A 19880-nucleotide genomic window follows, 5' to 3' on the forward strand; every position below is an offset into this window, starting at 1 on the left:
ACTCTCTCGGGTAGAGTAGTAGATTAATGTCAATTACACTGTGGATACGAATCCTCATGCACATGACCTTTGTGAACCTTAACTTTCATCATATTTTACAAAACATTTCTGTTTCTGAATTTGACAATTGTCAAATCAGTATCAGTGTAAATTTGAGGCAAGATGACCATAGCACCAACTACTTATGCATCCTATTACCTCTAATTATTGTCCCTCTTTTCCTCTTTCCCTATTGATGCACCTTTCCCCCCTGATTTCCTCATACTTCCCCTCCATTAGTTGGACATCATTATCCCACTTTCTAAAGAATTTGAAATGAGAACTAAAAATCAGAGGTCATCCCTTGCCGAATCAATGCTAATCTACAATAGAATGGCCAATATAAAAGCATGGAGGATTTGAAGTCAACTACTACTCATTGGACAAGACTTAATTCAAGCATTTTGAGAAGCCATGGAAATTTATGGCTATAATAAAATCAAAAGGAATCATTACACAAATCTAGCAGTTAATATTGAGCTAATATTGTGCAGAAACGCTTACCCAACTTTACCTCTCCTTGTTCAGTAAGTAGAATGTTACCCCCTTTTATGTCTCTGTGAACCTTGAAAATGGAGTGCAAATAAGAAAGACCCTGGATAATAAAAATTGAAATTTCAGCACTCCAAATCTAAAATATTTTTGCTTTAAATAAAAGGGAAAATAGCATATGTTTGACACAAGAAAAATGGGTAATTAGCATTCTTGAAACGTTAGTCTCTTGTCACTTGGTAGCATGAACTGGATTAATGCCATCCTATTTAATACATACATGGCATGGAAAAATGAAAGGATGTAGAGGGACTTTATACATAACAGAGGCATCAACAACTAAGTTTCCATCGATTATGTTTGAATGGTACATAGAAGTCACAATGAGCACATGAAGGAAAATGTGTTTTTCCAATGGGATGGTAACAAGGTTTTGAGGGGTGAAGGATTGCAATATTATACGGATTGATGTAAAGCATACAGATCAGTTTGCTTTTGGAAGGACCATTGGGATGGTGTCTCCTAGCGTGAGTTGTCATTTGCTGAAGCTTTAGCTAAAAGTGGCATTTTTTATGATAGAAGATGAAACATATATTGGCAAGAAAATCTCCCAGATTCATATTCTTAAGATGGACTGTGTAGTGTTATTTTCATATTCTAAATTATTTTCCAGCACAAACATGCTCCATACGTTCGAGCACTCTCTCTCCTAAGCCATTCTATTTGTGGTAACATACTCCTACTTAAACAAGCTACACCATGCCACCATCCAGTCCACATGTTCAATCATACTGTGAACGCCACAGAGCAAATTTCCTCTTCTCAGAAAAAGCATCTTCCCCATACCCAATCCACATAGCATGCGAGCACGCTATCCATGAGATATCCCAATCATGCATCCAATTAAATGTAATAGATACCTTTCATCCGACTACGAACTCATCATATTTTGCACACATAGTCAATAAGAAATTTCCAACTGAGAAAGTCCAATGAGGGAGCAGTCATCATAGAATGAGCATAGAGCTCCTTACCAACTTTAATACTTTTGAGACCTGAGCACGCCCTGAAAGCTAGAATGAAATAGTTTCTCAACATGTTATCCACTATCATTCGATGAAGCATTCGCAAGTCAACATGATCGCACCCACTATGTGTGTATGCAACGAAATACAATGCATAACATGACATCCTTGCTTCAATGCGTACTCAAGAGCTTAAAGGCGTAATCGATATGCCAAAATTTGCCATACAATTAGGGCACTTCCTGAGGGGGTATTGACCTCTATCTAGAGATGCAAATGCTCCCATACACCTGCTTGGACTAGTTCAGTATAACATTGAAAACCTTTCCAAAATATTGTCAGATGGGCTTTCAGACTGCTATAGTTCTCCATAATGCTGTTTTTATCTTGTTCCTCCACATCCTCAAACCATCTTCTTCCACTTCTTTCCCACAGTTATTGTGATCTTTCTGTATTGTTCCTTTCTCTCACCACAATCTATTGTCAACTGCTAGTTACCTCCTTTCTATTGATGTCCCCAGCCCTTTTGCAAATGTTTCTGACACAAAATCTAAAGAGAGAAATGAGAAACGAGAGAGAAAAAGAAGAGAGATATGAGAGATGTGAGAGAGAGCGAGAGATATGAGAGACGCGTGAGAGAGAAAAGGTTGACGTAAGGCTCAAAAACCAACTCTCATTCACCTCATAACTTTATATGCTATTTTTTGAAAATATGTTATTGGACAAAACTGCCCATACAAATATGTTATGGACAAAACATATTGTATGTTGGAGCATAAATGATTTTTAACACTCCCCCCTAGACATGGGCCCTATAGACTTAGGACACTTAGATCCTAGGATTTTAAGAACAAATGATTTTCAACACTCCCCCTCAAGCTAGAGCATAAATGTTGCCCATGCCCAGCTTGGAACAAATTGTTTGGAACACATTATGACCAAGCCTTTTGGTGAAGATGTATGCCAGATGATCCTTAGATGTCGCATATGTAGTAGCCATCTGCTTACTAGCAACTTTGTCTCCAATAAAATGACAGTTTGCTATAATATGCTTGGTCATACATGAAACACTAGGTTACTAGCTATAGAGATAGTAGCTTTATTATAGCAATACATCTTCATAGGTTCAACAACAGTAGACCCCATCTACTGCATCAGCGTTTTTAGCCGAACAAAATTCGCACATAGTATGTGACATCGCTCTGTATTCAGCCTCTGCACTAGATCTAGCCATAACACTCGGCTTTTGCTTATCCATGTTACCAAATTTGCACCAATAAATGTACAATAATTTGTGGTAGACCACCTATTAGATGGTGAACCTGCCCAATCAACATCCGAGTAACTTTCAATGGCTAAATGATTATTTGGCTTGTAACTCAAACCACGACCTGGGGCTCCCTTCATCATCATCATCAAAGCCTTTTCCCAACTAATTGGGATCGACTACACGAATCCTAGTCCCCCATTTTGCTCTATTAAGAGCCATACCCTCCATGAGGCCATAAGTCCCCATATATTTTCTCACCAACTGTGTTCTTTCAGGCCCATACCTTGCCCTTTTTGAGCCCTCTACTTGAACTAACCCGCACCTCCTAACAAGTGTTGTACTGAGTCTACACAGCACATGGCCAGCTCACCTAAGTCTACTTTCTCTCATTTTATCACCTATTGGTGCCACGCCTAAATTCTCCCAAATGCATTTATTTCAAATTCTATCTCTTCTTATCTTGCCACTCATCCATCTCAACATCTTCATCTGACTTAGGGCTCCCTTCAGATACCTTAAAATTCTACGAACTGCATCCCAATGAGGAATCCTCAAATAATTCATAAATCGACTCACAATACTTACTGCAACAACAATATCAGCCCTGGTGATGGTCAGATAAAACAGCCTGCCTACCAGATTTATGTACCTTCCTAGAACCTCATACAATTACCTTGAACAGCCAAGCGTATCCACTGATCTAGCACCCAACATTCCAGTTTCTATCAAAAATTGGTCATGTCTTTCCTTGGAGACAAACTAATGCCATGCTTTGATCTAACTACTTCAATTCCTAGAAAATACCTTAGCTGGCCTAAATCCTTACTCTGAACATATTGCTTTAGATGTCTCTTCGAATGACTGATTCCTTCTTGATCATTGTCAGTAACAACAATATCATCAACATAGACAACTAAAACAATTATTCCAGAGTCTAGTTTCCAAATAAATACTAAATGATCGGCATGACTACGCCCGAAATCCATATGCTATAAAAATTTCACTGAACTTTGCAAGCCATGCCAATGGAGAATATTTCGGGCCATTAATGGCTTTCTTCAACTTACACATCCATCCAACTCCCGCTATACACCTCTTCTTATAAAGTACCAGCGAGTAAAACATTCTTGACATCAAGTTGCCACAACAGCCATCCCCTGTTGGCAGCCACAAATATAACCACTTGAACTGGATTCCATACAACTCCACAACTAGATCACAATTATATAACTCTCAGTCATCCACTCTTCATATCTACTATCAGGTTTACTAGGCTTGTCTTTAGTCAAGTATTTCAGTTCCCCCTTGCAATAAGGGATACTTTGACAAATTGAGCCCATACAACATAATTGGATTCATTTAACTTTACCGAGGTGCTTTGTACCTCTTCATTTTTTAGAAGACTAAGGATTCTAGATTTAATTTCTTTGTCCATGAGCATATAAAATAAAGGGGAAAGAGGACGACAGGATCGGCAAATTTCAATCGCTCCCACAAGCCTAGTACAATGTTAGGAACCACTTAAAGAGGAGAGAAATACTTATATTCCAGATGTAGTCACGTTCTCAACTTGAACGAATTAGGGCAACACCACATTGAACACATTGACCTTCATTAGGCTGCCATTATTAAAACTAGGTCACGATATCTCTGTATATATCGAAAGAGAGAACACACACAGTAACATAGACTAGCAGTAACTTGAAACTGAGTCACGATCTCTTTATAGATTTTGGTCTACACATCAGCATCACCACACTAACAACAGATCCACATGGCCTTCTACACACACAACCCTAGGAAACAACAGTAGGATTTAGATCGAACAGTCCTAGGGTTTTATGATTAAAAAAATAAAAAACAAACTAGGGCAAAGAAGACAGAGAAAGAATGACAAAGATGATAGAGGCAAGTATTAAGGAGTTTGCTCTAATACCATGTCGGAGAATCTAAAGAGCGAAGAGAGAAAAGAGAAAAAGCAGAGAGAGATATCTGAGACGAGAGACAGAAAGAGAAAAGAGAGAGATATGAGAGACATGTGAAAGGATTAAAAATCAATCCTCATGCACCTCTTAACTTTTTATATTATTAATAAAAAATTATGTTATGAACAAAACTGCCAAAACAAATATGTAATGGACAAAACTGCCCAACAAGTTTGTTACGGACAAAACTGCCCAAAGAATATGTTATGGACAAAACTGCCCATACAAATAGACTTAGGAGACTTGGATCCTGTGGCTTTAATTAAAAATGACTTTTAACAGTTTCCATTGCCCATCCTCTCATTTTCTTAACATTCTGTAATGAAAGCACCATGGCATTAGAGAATTAATTTTTTTATAATTTTTAGAGAGTGAAAACTAAGGTTGTCAATCTGTTAATTTATTTTAGTTACCTAAGGGTATTTATGCCTTTTGGAGTTGTAAAGTTTAGTCCTTATTATTTTAGTTACGATTAAGTCATTCTGTTTAAAGTTATGTAAAAGGGAGAGACGGATAGTCCGGCCTTATGGGTGACTTGTTTTGAAAACTTTGTGAAGAAAAGGAAGCCCTTAGAGAAGGGCTACTAGAATTCTTAGATTGATGGCATAGTTAAGGCTTCATGGCACCTCCCAAGGTCTATTCTTTCCAAGTTAATCTTCAAAAATTATTCTCTCCTTTCCCCTCTTACTCTCTTCCTCTCCGTTTATCTCTTTTCTTTCCCTAAATTCTTTCATCCTCTCCTTTCTTTTTCTTCCCTTTTTCTTTTCTTGAATTCTTTAGTATTCTTCCTCATTTCTTACTTTTTTTCTCTCACTTTTTTTTTTTTTTTTAACTATTTCTATAACCTCCAAACCAGTAAACACTACCCTTAAGAATCCACTAAAACCTTAAAAGTAATCATAGGTCTTTCCTAGAATTAACCGATTATAACTCCATTGAATCTTAACCCTGATTTAGCATCTACATTCAAAACCCTGATTTCTTTACACGTTCTTAACTTCAAAACCCCATAACTAATAACCACTTGTTCCTGCATTGGAATGTGGCACACGACTTATGGGGTCTTATCCTTCAACTGTTCGGGGTGCTTTGGGTAGTACCCCCAATTGTTAAGGATCTCTTTGTATTAAACTTGGCTGCTCACTGGCCGAAGGCGGGTAAAATCCTCTGGAAAGCAACTGTGGCTACAACAACTTGAACCATTTGGATTGAAAGAAACGCCCGTATTTTTTGGGGAATGGTCAACCCTGGTCCTGCGCTGTTCTTTAAGGGTACTTCCTTAGTAACCTTCTGGGTGTCACAACACCTCCTTTTCAACGTTATCCCCATGGACTCTTTCCTCACCAATTGGGAGCTTATCCTCTTACACAATCCAAAGCAAAACAAATTTAATTCTTTTTGGAAACCCCCTCCCCAAGGAGCTATCAAACTGAATTTTGATGGCTGCTTTTTAAAGTAACCCAGGCCACGCTGTTGTAGGAGGGGTCTTTAGGGATCACCATCAAAACATTCTCTTCTCCTACTCTGAATACCTCGGCATCCAAGACTCGCAGTTTGCTGAATCTATGGCCCTCCTTAGAGGTCTACAGAGTTTTGATTGATCTTGGGGACACTCCCTTTTTGTGGAGGGCGACGCAAGGAACATTATCTCTTGGGCTTCCAGGACTGCGCCCCCCCCTTGGTACCTTTCACCTATTTATGATGAGATTGACTATCTTTGCAGGAAAACGCCTATCTCATGGACACATATCTTGAGGACATTGAACAGATTCGACGATCTGCTAGGCAAGGACGGAGCCTTGGCCCAAGAAGAAGTATAGGCCGCCCTACCACTGCTTTATTTGGGTCGGGCCTTTTATCTACTTCTTTACTGGTGCTTCTCACGGCCAGGGTTTTGTTTTTCCCTTTTTTTCTAGTATCTTTTTTGTACATGTGCTGAATACTGTGTAAGGGGATATTTTATAACCCCATTTTGTATATGGTCTTTTGACCAATTCTTTTTTACCACGAGCCTCGGTCCTAAGGCTCCCTTGGACTAATCTTGTATCTCTTCTCTTATTAATACAAATGTCAACAGTTATCAAAAAAAAAACCCAGAAGTAGTGGTGAGGAAAACCTCAGAACTAGTGGTGAGGATCCTCCAGAGTTAATTTAAAGTTTCTATACACCCTCTTCTTCTTTTGGATTTGTAGGTTAACTTTGAATTTCATCGGGATCAACTTTTATGTAGCTGATTTTGCTTAAGGACTATTTTCAATCCATTATGGATTTGAAATCTTATTTTTAGGTTATTAAAACAAATTCCTAAAAATTGCATGTTGATCTACACAAGGCTATTTATTTAGTTTTGAGGATGATTACCGACTGAAATTGTAGAAGATTTAGCCTTATCTGAATTTAAAGTGTTTCGAAATGTATTTCAAGGTGTTGTAATCAAAGATTAGTAAGTGGCTAATCTATGGTTACATCAGTTTGGTATTAGAGCAAGTTCTGCCCTAGGGCTAGAGGTCTATATTATGGTTTGTCCTAGAGTTCTATGGTATCCATTAGGTCTTTAAAGTGCTATCCCTTTGTTGTTACTGTCGTCTTCTAGGATATAATGTTTCTTACTGTTTTAGGTGTTGTACTAAGGTTATTGCATAGCTCTACATGTTTTCTTGCCTTAAAGTTCCCAAGTCAAATAAGCTATCCTAGTGAGTGTCTAGGTGATTTCACATTCAATGGCAAATGAAGGCAACGTGGTCGTGGTCGTGGTCGTGGTCGTGGTCGTGGTCGTGGTCGTGGTCGTGGTCGTGGTCGTGGTCGTGGTCGTGGTCGTGGTCGTGACCGTGGCCAAGACCATAGGTGTGGTCAAGGAGGGGTGGTTGGCACCAGTCCATTCTACAAAGACTTGCTAATCATTATGACTACCTCCAGAAAATCAAGGAGTTGTTGGCACGAATTACGGAAATTATACGTGAAAGGACAATGCTTCCTCCTGGCCTCTGCAGAAACCACAAGAAGGTGCCAATGTAAGCGGTTTTGAGAGGACACAAACATTAGAAGAGGAGGATATGGACAGTATGAGGATAATTTGACTCCACACCATTTTAAAGTCCCGTCACTTCCTCCAGGGTAGGGGCCCAAATCCCCACTGACATACCACTTTGGAATGGATCGATAGTCACGTCTATCAGTGGTGGTTTCCTCACCCCCTATTGGTGTTCCTCTCCCTGTGGAGGGGGAACCTTCTGATCCTCGAGAGCTTCTTTCTCGTTTCTGTGATAGTAGTCTCGCTTATTGTTATGGTGGTGCTGGTCCCCTAGAGGCTATGACCAGATCTGCTCGTATTACCTTTGTTTCTGATGGTGGTCATCATCTCGATAGTGATGGGGATGGATCTGGTTATGATCCACTCATTTATGATCAACAAATTTTTGGCAGAGATGGTTCTGGGACTAAAAGATCTGCTCTTTTACATGTGGATAATATTGATAATCGAAAATCCTCTTTTATTGGTGGTGATCATCTTGAATCTGATCATGCTCTTGTACATGCGGATGATATTGACATCATTATTGGCGGAGATGTATCTGGCTCTAAAAGAGCTGCTCACGCTATTTTATATGTGGATAATACTGATAAGATAAGATCCTCTTTTAATGGTGGTGATCATCTTGATGGGGATGAATATGGTTATGATCCATTAATTTCTGGTCACAATATTCATGGCGAAGATAAACCTAGATCTAACAGATCTGATCATACTCTTTTGCACGCGGATGATAGTGGATCTCGTTTCATGAGATCTGGAGATTGCAGAAAGGATGAAGAGGCTATAATCCTTGACCCTGCACCTCGAGATGGAACTGGTATTAAGGGTGTTTCTGGTGATCTAGTTTCAAAGGTAGATTCTGGTGCTGCCTATCGTGTGGTATCTGGGTCTGGTTATGCAGAGATGCCTGCAAAGGATAATAATATGAAGGAGGATAATAGTGCTGCCTTTCTTGTGGTAGCTGCCTATGGTGATGACTTCAATTCTGGTTATTCTCTAATGCCTGCGAAGGACAATATCTCTTTTTGCATTGATTCACAGAATGCTTCTTTTGTGCATTCTAGTTCTTGCTTCGGTGTGTCTCCTGCTGGTAATGTTTTATCAAAAAAGGATGGCTTACTTGCTAGCCATGCTAATGTGCAAGCTAAACTTATGGGTCACGATCTTTTGGGTTGTGTTTCTAGTTCCATAGAAGATAGTCGTGAAGCTTCCCAGATTGGGAAAGTTTTGGGTGTTCGAATTTCTGTCCCTTACAATGATATTGATCATGTTATTGACTCTGGTGGGGTTGCCAATAATGCTGAGTACGGTCAAGGTCGCAGTTATGTTATTCATGATGGTTATGGGTTGCATGCACCTACGGCTATGGGTGAGCATACTGAACAGCCAGCTCTTTCTCCCTATGGAGATATTCCTGAGTCCATAAATTCTGGTCTTGATGGTATTGCTCAAAGTATCATGAACCGAGAGACAATGATTGTTCAAGATTCTGACCTTGAAAATCTTCGTATCAGCCCTGGCCAGAGATCTACTGATGTTGATCTTGATGGGGTCATCAAGAGTTCTGTAAGGGAGGCCTTTCCACCCTTGGTGGTTGGGTTGAAACATGCCATAGATGGCAACATAGGAAGTCAACCTATTGTTGGTTCTGGCAAAGGCAAGGAGGTGGATGTTACTCCTTGAAAAAAAAAATTTGGTAGTAAGAACAACCTAGGATCTACTTCAGGTTCTCATGGTGAAGGTGTCATAAGGGAGGAGTTTCCATCCTTGGCTTCAAAGAACAAGAATGGAAGCTTAGCTAAGAGCTGTTGGGACTTGGGTAGGTCCTCAGACCTGTTATTTGGTGCCAAGGGTGTTCAAAACAGAGTGTTTTACTTTGAGGAGATGGATACTTTACCTACTGAAATTATTAATGGTAAAACATTTGTCAAAATTGAAAAGAAGTTGGACTCATGTCAGAGTAGGTGGGAAAACCGCTTATTGGGGTACTTCTTGGGCCACCGATCCGATCGAAATTATATGAAAGAGATGTTGAAGAAAATATGGAGGCTTGAGCGTGATGTTGAAGTACTCTCTGCTGATGGGGGCTTCTTGATTTTTCGATTCCGTTCTAGGAAGGAGATGGAGGTTGCCCGTACGGGGGGGCCATGGTTTATCAACAAAAAGTGTTTGGTGCTTCAAGAATGGAATCCATCAGTTCAACCCTCTAAGAATATACTCGCCAAATTGTACCAGTTTGGAACAAATTGCCAAGGTTGCCAATAATGTATTGGGAACCAGAAATTCTGTTTTGTATTGCCTCCAGTGTTGGAAAGCCCATCTTCATGGACAAACCAACAAATTAAGATCAAGTGCTGAGCCAAGGGTGTGTGTTGCATTGGATCTAGATACGATATGCTCGACTGAAGTTTGGCTGGACATGTATGGGAAGGATTATGGGCAAGAGATAATCTATGAGTTCATACCCTCGATCTGTTCTAAATGTCGGAGGGTGGCCCATAACCCTGAATTATGTCGAGCAGATTTAAGTGCAAAGGCTCCCATCAAGGCTAGTGCAACAATTGTTCCTAATGGTGGTACTTCTGTTAAGTTACCCTCAGGGGAAGAGGTTTGGAAGGTAGTCAAAGGGAGACAGCAGTTAGTATATAAAAGGAGGGTGAAGGAAAGCAAAACCTAAACCTAAGGAACCTGATATTTGCATCTTGACCTCATAAAATTTAGCAAGAACAAGCCTGGGGGTTAAAATATTTCATTGAATCCTAAGAGATGACTTTTTTTCAGGAGGGATTTATGATCGATAGTGTTGCTCACTTGAATCACAGTAGTGGTAGTTTTCAATGTGCACAAAATATGATGGATGAGATGTTTGTGAGAGGTACCATGATTTGGAAAACATTGATCTCTAGTTATTCTGAATTGTATATCTTTAAAGTTGAATTACAATATTTCCAAGAGATGAAAAGCTCTGGATTTTGGTCTTCTCAATGTACTCTTGGTATTATTGTTATAAAAAAGTGTGTAGAAGACGATTATATAGAATGGAAGCTTTTCGGCAGGCCCATGCTAAATCTCTAAAATATGGGCTTTGTTGTAATCTTTGCACAGGCATTGCACTCTCATCAATTCATTGCAAGATTGGTGATCTCCTTTCAGCTTTCAGCAATTCCTACAAAGTTGTTTTCAATGGATATCTCCAAAGAGGTATGATTAGAAGTGATTTCCTTATATTACAAAAGCTGTTAAAGAATTTAGTGATATTAGTTTAGAAGTCCGCATGACATTGAGTTCGAGTTACGGATTGGTTAAACATTTGAAAATGTGTCGGTCCATTAATCTTCATTGTTTGGCGACTATGACGGTTGAAACTATGACGGTTGAAATATTTTCTCACTTCCTTTTATTTCTTGTTTGTTTGAAATGATTTTTATACCTTTTTATTGGTGGTATATAGCTAATTACTTAAAGGGATATATTTCTTTGTGACCCAACAACATATAGGTTATATGCGACCCCATTTCTTAGCTGTTCAATCTGAATCGAACGGTGGTTTTCTAACCCTTTCCAATGTGCCGAAGGAACATAATGTGCTGATTATCGACCACACTGTTGGTTCTCATACTAATAACAAAGTGGACCCAAAGGATATCATTTCTAATGCTTTTGAAATTCTAGTCAATGTCCAAGAGAATAACGAAGTGTCTCTTATTGAGAAGGCAGTTAGCTCTTATGAGCAAAATACCGTCAACAGTCGTATTCCTATGGGTGATTCTGATGTGCAACAAGAGTATGAGGTTACAATTATGACTAATGTCAATAATATTGATGTGTCTGGTGATGTCGAGGGTCTGCCGCCAGTGACTGGGCATGTTTCGTCACCAGTTGAGGATGGCGAATCCTCGCTCTTGCCACAGAATGCAATTCTGAACCATGAAGCTTCGTTGTTGACTATGGACAACCAGGCTGATGTAAACAATGCTGCCCATTCTATGACCACACCTGTTGATATCATTTCGACTATGGTGACTGATAAAGCAGTTGTTACACCTACAATCATGCATTCCTCAGTCCATGGCCATGATCAGAAGGAATGTGAGTACAGTCTCAAGCAAGTTAACGTCACTCCTGACATAGAGAAAGATGAGGAGTATGATGTTGAGGGCAGTTTTGGATCCCTTGCTTATGGAGGATCCGAAAACCTGTGGTAATGGGAAGGGAGTGACTGAGCCACAGGGGGACACGCTAGAGGATGGCATGGGGAATATTGTTGGTGGTCACAATCCCAACAAATCTCTGGAAAAAGAAGTTGGTGGTCACAATCCCAACACACTAGAAGATGGGAAATCTCTGGAAAAGGAAGTTGATAAGGTGGAAGGTTTAAATAAGCGATTGCAAGCACATGCGAGTAGTGAGAAGCTCCCTCAAGCTCAAACTAGATCACAATTAAAAGCCTATTTGGTAGCTACTGGTGACAAGAAGGGGCATTCTTTATCAGCTTTAGGTGATATGAGAGGATTACCTCTAGTAGCTACTGGTGACAAGAAGGTAAGGTTTCTCTTACCAAATGATCAAACCTTTAATTTTATTTATGTCAATTGCATCTTCTGAAGGTAAGGTTTCTCTTACCAAATGATCAAACCTTTAATTTTATTTATGTCAATTGCAGCTTGGAATATCAAGGGTCTTTTGGGCCGGGGCATAATATCGGATATTGGGGTTTTAAAAGGACAACATAACATTGGTCTTCTTTTCTTATTGGAAACTAAGCTTCCTATGGAGTTGAGCCATATTTGGTCTAAAAAGTTGGGATTCTATAATAACTTTAGGGAGTTAAAAGTTTCTTGAAGGAGTCCTCCCAGTCCGCTATTTGGGCCCACCATTATTTCGTAGACATCTTAGTCACAATTATTGCCATAGTCTAGTGGGTAAGGTGTTCGGTAAGATTGGGTCATGGCAGCCTTTATGCCTCTCATATGTAGGTCGACTTCAGTTGCTTAAGTCTATACTTAGAGCATCAACGGTTTTCTGGTTGTAATCTTTCATTCTTCCGAAGAAAACATGTAATATGATAGAGCCTTTCTCCACTCCACTTTCTTCTCTGCACTCTGCACTCTGCACTATGCACTTCCCCTTCTCTCTAAGAAAACCCTTTTTTGGAACCTTTTGTCTCTCTTCCCTATCCCCTCCAAGAAGCCCTCTCTCCACTCTCATTGTACCATTAACCAACCCTTCTCTTCACTCTCAAATGAGCCCCCCCTCTCTCCTTTCTCTATTAAAAATATCAACAAAAAAGAACAGCATCAGGAACTCAAGAAGCAACAAGCAGTAAAAATGGCTCGACGCTTTCAGCGCCCCCTTCCCCTATCTTGGAACGACATCTACAATCTGTATCCTTTAACCCATAGACACAGACCCTTGCGCCCGGTGCTCTCTCCTCCCTCCTCTCTCAACCATTCTTCTTCCTTTCTTACCTTTAAGCATAACCCTCCTGCTTTTCTGGTCAACCTTTTTCTTTTGCTCAGGTCACTGCTCGACCTTACAGCAACCCGGCTAGAAGGGATTTGCCCATTGATAATCCCTTCCTTTCTTCCTCCCCCACTACACAGTCGTCCCCTTCAGGGCCCCTTCCTTTTGAACCTTCTCCTTTTCTCCCCTTCATTGTCCAACCCCTTCCAGAGGAAGTTTTGGTGAACAGGACGAAACTTCGGGCGTCGTTAGTTGGGAGCTTCCAACCCGCAAGGGATGGCATTCACGGTATCGAAAGTTGGGCTAGAATCTCTCTGAAGGAGCCTGAAACAACTTGCAGACGACTTGGGCCATGGTGGCCTAAGGAGGGTTCATTCAAGAAACAAACTCTCGATAACATTCCCCTACATGCTTGGTCTCCAGTGACTTTCAGGAGAGTCGCCGCTGCTTGTGGCACTGTTATCTCCATCCATTGGATCTCCCTCGAAACCTTCCACTGGGATCCATTCGACTACTACTGGAAGTCCTAGACACTGGTCGAATTCGGCAAACTCTTTGACTGAAGGTAGAAGGTCTGCTCTACCCAATCAACACTTCGTGGGACCCGGCCTCCCCACCATCTGTGCATTTCTGACCTATTCCGACTCCTGAGCTCTCATCGGAAAATTCCTCTCATCCCAGGATTGAAGTGAACAGGAAAAAACGGCATCACAAGAAGCGACGCCGACATCCGCCCAACCCGGCTCAGGTGTCTAAGAGTCCCAGGTTCGAAACACAAGGACGAAGCTGAGCTAGCAGGCACATGCTAAATCCCCTGAAGCCTGTTTCTCATAGGCGTCCCGAAGACCCGACCCTAGCGGTTGTACTCAGTAAAGTGCCTTCTCTAGCGGGTCTTCCCCTTCATCATCAGCAGCTCGGTAAAGAGGTATGGGTTGACCGTTCACCCTCTCCTCCCCTCTCGGGTCTCAACGTTGAACTCGGCCCTTCCTCTTTGTCTTCCCCTCTGCCCGTTTCCCCTCCCTTGCCACCATGCGTCCCTCTGAACCCGTCACCTCATCTCTCGGGCAGAGCGATCACCTACCCCTTCACGTGCCTTTGCCCCGTCCTCCCCCGATACAGGGTCTTTCAGCCTTTAATGTCTGTCCTTCGCCGCCCCTTTCCGCCATCCTTATGCCTGGGCCACCTACCTACTCGCCACCTCCGCAGCACCTGCCTACACACCACCTTGCGGCATCTGGCTCTTCGTCGCCTCTACAGCCACTGCCGACACCCCAGTTGTCCCAGCCTCAATCCCTTCAGCCGTTGCATGCCTCAGCAGTTCTTCGGCCGCCGTCCTCCCCTGATGGAAAAGACCTCCGGTCTCCCTCTAGTGGGAACTCCCTCTCTACCTTCCCCTGTTCTTTCCTTCCCTAGCAATCTGAGGCCCTCTCTCCTTTGCCTACCCCATCGCTACCTTCATCCTCTAGCCTCCCTCTAGTTCCATTTTCCATCCATTTTTTCCCCTTCTCCCTGGTACCTGTCCCTAATCATAGCTCTGTTACCCCTTCCCTGCTTCCGGACGGCTATCCTTTAGGTTTTGTAGTAGCCCATTCCATGGATCATACTCCCCCCCAACCTTCGTCCTTAGCCAACCTTCTAGCTCCTCACCTAACTTTTACTCCTCACCTGGTTCAGATCCACAGTGTGCACAACCTTCAGATGGCCTGGCCCCCTTCCTCACCTGTGGTGTTGTCTACCTATTCCTCGATCCAGACCTACCACTACATTGCCTACCTTCCGTCCGTTTACTATGAGTCCCCTTTATTCGCCCTCCCCTCTCCTCAGGCTACCCCGGACCTCTCTGATTCTCCCACCCAATCGCATACCCTCTCTAGCTTCTCCCCTTATCAGCTGCCTCCTGCACCCTCTCAACTGACCTCTCCCTCTCTTCCTCTAGACCTTTACCCCACTTTCACTCCTCCCGAGAATTTGGTTAACGAGGATCCAGTGTTCTCTGCAACTCCCATCTCTCCCCCTCTGGACTTTCTTGCTACAGAGGTGGTCGACGGGGATGGGGGACACAGAGTGGTAGAGGCACCTCCCATCTCTCCCCCTCTCGCAGAAACAGAGGCGGTTAACGGGGATGGGACAAACAAGGACGACGGTGCAACTATCATCTCTCCCCCTCTGGTTCCTGTTGAGGCAGAGGTGGTCGACGGGGATGGGACAATTAGGGACGATGGTGCAAATCCCATCTCTCCCCCTTTAGCTCTCGTTGAGACAGAGGAGGTCGACGGGGATGGGTCAAACAGGGTCGACGCCAGGATGCGCGATATGTATAGAGTTATGGGTTTTGCCTATGATGGACCTAAAGGACCGGCCCACAAGTTCGTAACAGTTGACGCTCAAAGCAAAATGTAGGTGAATTTCAGAGGACAGAGAGTACTTTGTAATATTTTTTCCTCTATTCCTTTTGAGGGTCAGCCTACAGACAGTCTTCCCCTGATTTCAAACCTAAATTCTTTGCGGAGGTCTCCCAGACTGGCCTCCTCCCCCCTTCATAGTTTAAATAAATGAAGTTGTTAGTCTGGAATGTTAAAGGCCGAGGCAACCATTCCAAGAAGGTTGCAGTCAAGGATCTCACCCCTAAACATTCACCTGCCATTCTTGCTCTTTGAAACCAAACTACCTGATCTTGATCTCCAACTCATTCGTCAAGTCTGGGGTAGTAGACCTAGCCAATGGGTTTCCCTAGCAGTGAATGGGGCCTCTGGAGATATTTGGATAGTGTGGAACCCTTCAAACCACTCTCTCAATTCCTCTCACATTGGGGAATTCTCTGTCACTGCTCTCTTAACCAGCATTTCTGATGGAATACCTTGGAAATTCACAGCGGTCTATGGTCCCAACCCTGCTTCTCTTAGAAATAGGTTCTGATCAGAATTGGATCTGGTTGCGTCACTGCCTCATCCCATCTGGTGCTTGGGTGGTGACTTAAACATTATCTATTGGTCCTACGACAGAAACACCTCTAATGCTATTTTCCAGGGAATGAGGGATTTCTCTGATTTTGTTAGTCGAGAGCGAAACGAGCTCTTCGATGTCCCTCTTCAAGGCAGCAAGTTTACTTGGTCCAACCACGCAACCAACCCTACCCTCTCTAAACTTGACAGGTTTCTTCTCTCCCTGAATTGGGAAGAACGTTTCTCTAGATCCTCTGCTCAGGCACAACCTAAACCCACGTCAAACCACTGTCCCATTCTTTTAGATACCCTGGCTGTCAAGAGGGGCCCGAGTCCCTTCAGATTTGAGCTCCTCTGGCTGCAAGAGGAATCCCTACACTCCCTTATCCAAAATCGGTGGAATTCCTATTCCTTACTCGTCTTTGAAAGAGCAGGTTACATCTTGCAGAAAAAAAAAACCTTCTTTCACCAGATAGCCAATTGTCGTAGGAGAGACAATTCTATCTCGATGATTAGAAATAACAACTACCTTTTCACCCTTCCTGATGAAATTGATCTGGCCATAGTCGATTTCTTTAAATCCCTCTACACTGCTCCCCCTGGCCTAAGACCTAGAATGTCTTCCCTAGATTTTTTGAGCCTCTCGGACGATAGAGCTTCGTGGTTAGAAAAACCTTTTACTATTGAAGAGATCTTGCAAGGCATAGATGCACTACCCAAAGATAAAGCCCCAGGCCCCGATAGCTCCCTTTAAGGCTTTCTGGGACATTTTTGCACCTGACTTTAAACTCTTCTTCGATGAATTCTTTCTACGGGGAACTCTGCAAAAAGCTATTAACACTACCTTCCTAGTTCTAGTCCCCAAAGTGGAAGGGACAGATGAAATCAAGGACTTCCGCCCCATCAACCTGCTAAGCTCCTCCTACAAAATTCTTGCCAAAGTCCTAGTATCCAGACTTCAACAGGTCCTTCCTTCCATTATCTCATCGTCCCAAACCGCATTCATTAAAGAAAGACAGATTCTTGATGGAGCCTTAGTGGCTCATGAGTGCATCCACTCTCATCACCTCGACAAGAAACCTAGCCTTATCTTCAAAATTGATTGGGAGAAAGCTTATGACCATGTCGATTGGTCCATCCTAGAAGAGACTATGGTCAGAATGGGATTCAGAGATCGCTGGAGACAGTGGATGAGAGGGTGCTACTCTCGTCCACACTTCTCTATCCTTATAACTGGGACCCCGAAGGGCATCTTTTCTTCTTCGAGGGTCTTCGCCAAGGAGACCCCCTCTCACCTTTCCTGTTCGTAATTGCAGCTGAAGCTTTCAGCCGCTCTATCTCCCGGGTGTTTCAGGCTGGTCTTCTCTCCGGCTTCAAGAGCAATAGACACGGCCCAATAGTGTCCCATCTTCAATATGCGGACGACAGTCTGGTGTTCTTAGATGCCTCCTCTAAGGAAGTCGATAACCTGAATCTCTTCCTGAAATGCTTTCAAGAAGCAACTGGCTTCAAAGTCAATATGGAAAAATCAAAAATGATGTGGGTTGCTATTTCAAATGCTGAGATTAAAGGGCTCATTCCCAATTGGGAATGTAAAGTGGAGGACCTCCCTACAACCTACTTAAGCTTCCCTCTTGGACTAAGCAAACCCAAAAAAGGTCAATGGTCGCAAGTCATTGATAGGGTGGACAGACGCCTGGCTGGATGGAAAGGTCGTCGCCTTTTTATGGCAGGCAGGTCGACTTTGATTAAAGCGACCCTATCTAACTCTCCAGTTTACCTAATGTCGCTTTTCCATATGCCGGTTTTAATGGCCAGCCGTTTGAACCAGCTCATGCGAAAATTCCTATGGTCAGGGTAGGCTCAGAAGAATAAATTCCATCTGGTTCCTTGGGATAACATCTGCCTTCCTAAACACCAAGGTGGTTTAGGTATCAGGGTTCTCAGAAAGTATAACCTTGCCCTCTTAGGCAAGTGGTGGTGGCAACTGGCATCCCAGCTTGATTCCCTGTGGGCTCAGGATTTAAGAAACAAGTATAGGATACCAGAAGGAGCTTGGGTGCCTGAGACGTCCCCAAGACATAATATCTCAAGAGCATGGAATTCTTTCTCTTCGGTTCTGCCTCATTTCAAGAAACTCATTAGATTTCATCCGAGAGGTGGTTCCCATGTGATATTCTGGTTAGACTTATGGCTAGGATCTTCACCACTGCGGGAGGCCTTCCCAGACATCTATTCGCTAGCTATCAATCAAGAAGCTACAGTGGCTGAGGAATTGATTCTTACAGAAGTACGTAGAGTCAGAAACCATTCTTTTCGAAAAAACCTAACTGATGAGGAGTTTACCAATTTTCAAGTGCTCTTAACAGGACTTCATTCTCACTTTATTCCAAACCGAGGGAGAGATGTTTTGCTCTGGACACCTACTCCTTCAGGAGCATTCTCGGTGGCCTCCTTTTATAAAATCCTATCACAGCCCCCCACCTTTCCGGCCAATCCCATCTAGACGGTTTCAAAAGTGTGGTCCACTATGGCCCCACCCACGATCCAAACCTTCAACTGGCTTGCCAGTTCTCACAGAGCCCTCACTGTTGACCACCTCCAAAAGAAAGGGATCCCTATCCCTAACAGATGTGCTTTATGCCTAAAAGATGAGGAGTCAAACAGTCACCTTTTCTTACACTGTGATTTCCTTTCTGAACTTTGGAGTAATATATTGCTACTTTTGGGCATCGAATGGGTCACTCCACCTACGGTAAAAGCACTCATCTCCTATGAGGTCCATACCCCTTGGCCAATGGCTGGCAGAGCCATGTGGAAGGCAACCCTGTGGAACATTTGGGTGGAAAGAAACAACCATACCTTCCGAGGTTCAAAACTACAGCCTTCCTCTCTCCTGAGCAAGGTAATCTCCATGGTGTCCTTTTGGGCCTCAAACCAGAAAACCTTCTCGCGGATACAAAGGACCCAATTCCTACCCCAATGGAAGAATATTCTACTCCACTATCCAAGACAGCCACAAAGATCAAACTTTTGGCAACCACCCTCAGTAGGAACCATCAAACTAAATTTTGATGGCTGCTCCTTAGGGAATCCTGGACCGGCGAGGGCTGGTGGGGTCTTTAGAGACCACCTTGGCAATGTTCTTCTTTCTTTCTCAGAGCACCTTAGCATCATGGAAGCACATATAGCTTAATCCTTGGCCCTCCTTCAAGGCCTGAAAAAGCTTAATTCCTCTTGGGGATTACACCTCATCATTGAAGGAGATTCAAAGGATGTTCTCTCATGGACTAGTAGGGTTTCATCTCGGTCAGGGTACCTAACCTCTACATTCGATGAAATTGATCACCTTTGTAGGGATATGGCTGTGTTATGGCGGCATACTTAGAGGACGTCCAACGTATACGCAGATCACTAGGCGAAAGAGGGAGCTAATAGGCAATTACAAGACCAAGCCGGGGTTGTCTCCTTTTTTGTACAAGACCTTTGGCTCAGCTCGTTTCCTTAGCACATCACCTAGCCTCTCTCGGCCTCCTCATTTTTTGGTTTTTTGAAAGCTTCATGTAAAACAATACATTGGGCGATCTTATAAGCCTTTTTGTATAAGATACAGTTACTGTATTTTTCCAA

The 19880-nt window shown here is 42.7% G+C and overlaps 1 protein-coding gene across 2 annotated transcripts in view; it reads right to left on the reverse strand.

The window, feature by feature from the left end:
* Window positions 1-19880, reverse strand: part of SIK1 (Protein kinase superfamily protein) — a 70051-nt gene that overhangs the window by 35965 nt on the left and 14206 nt on the right. Inside the window, exon 5 of one of the 2 annotated variants that reach the window (XM_006856819.4) lies at window positions 544-634. In XM_006856819.4, coding sequence (XP_006856881.1) covers window positions 544-634 — 91 coding nt within the window. Of the gene's footprint in view, window positions 1-198; window positions 302-543; window positions 635-19880 lie in introns of those variants that run through there. The other variant, XM_088849744.1, reaches the window with a different exon arrangement.

This window comes from Amborella trichopoda, chromosome 10 (assembly GCF_054954075.1).
Source record: "Amborella trichopoda isolate Santa Cruz 75 chromosome 10, AtrichopodaSantaCruz75HAP2 v2.0, whole genome shotgun sequence".
Taxonomy (NCBI): domain Eukaryota; kingdom Viridiplantae; phylum Streptophyta; class Magnoliopsida; order Amborellales; family Amborellaceae; genus Amborella; species Amborella trichopoda.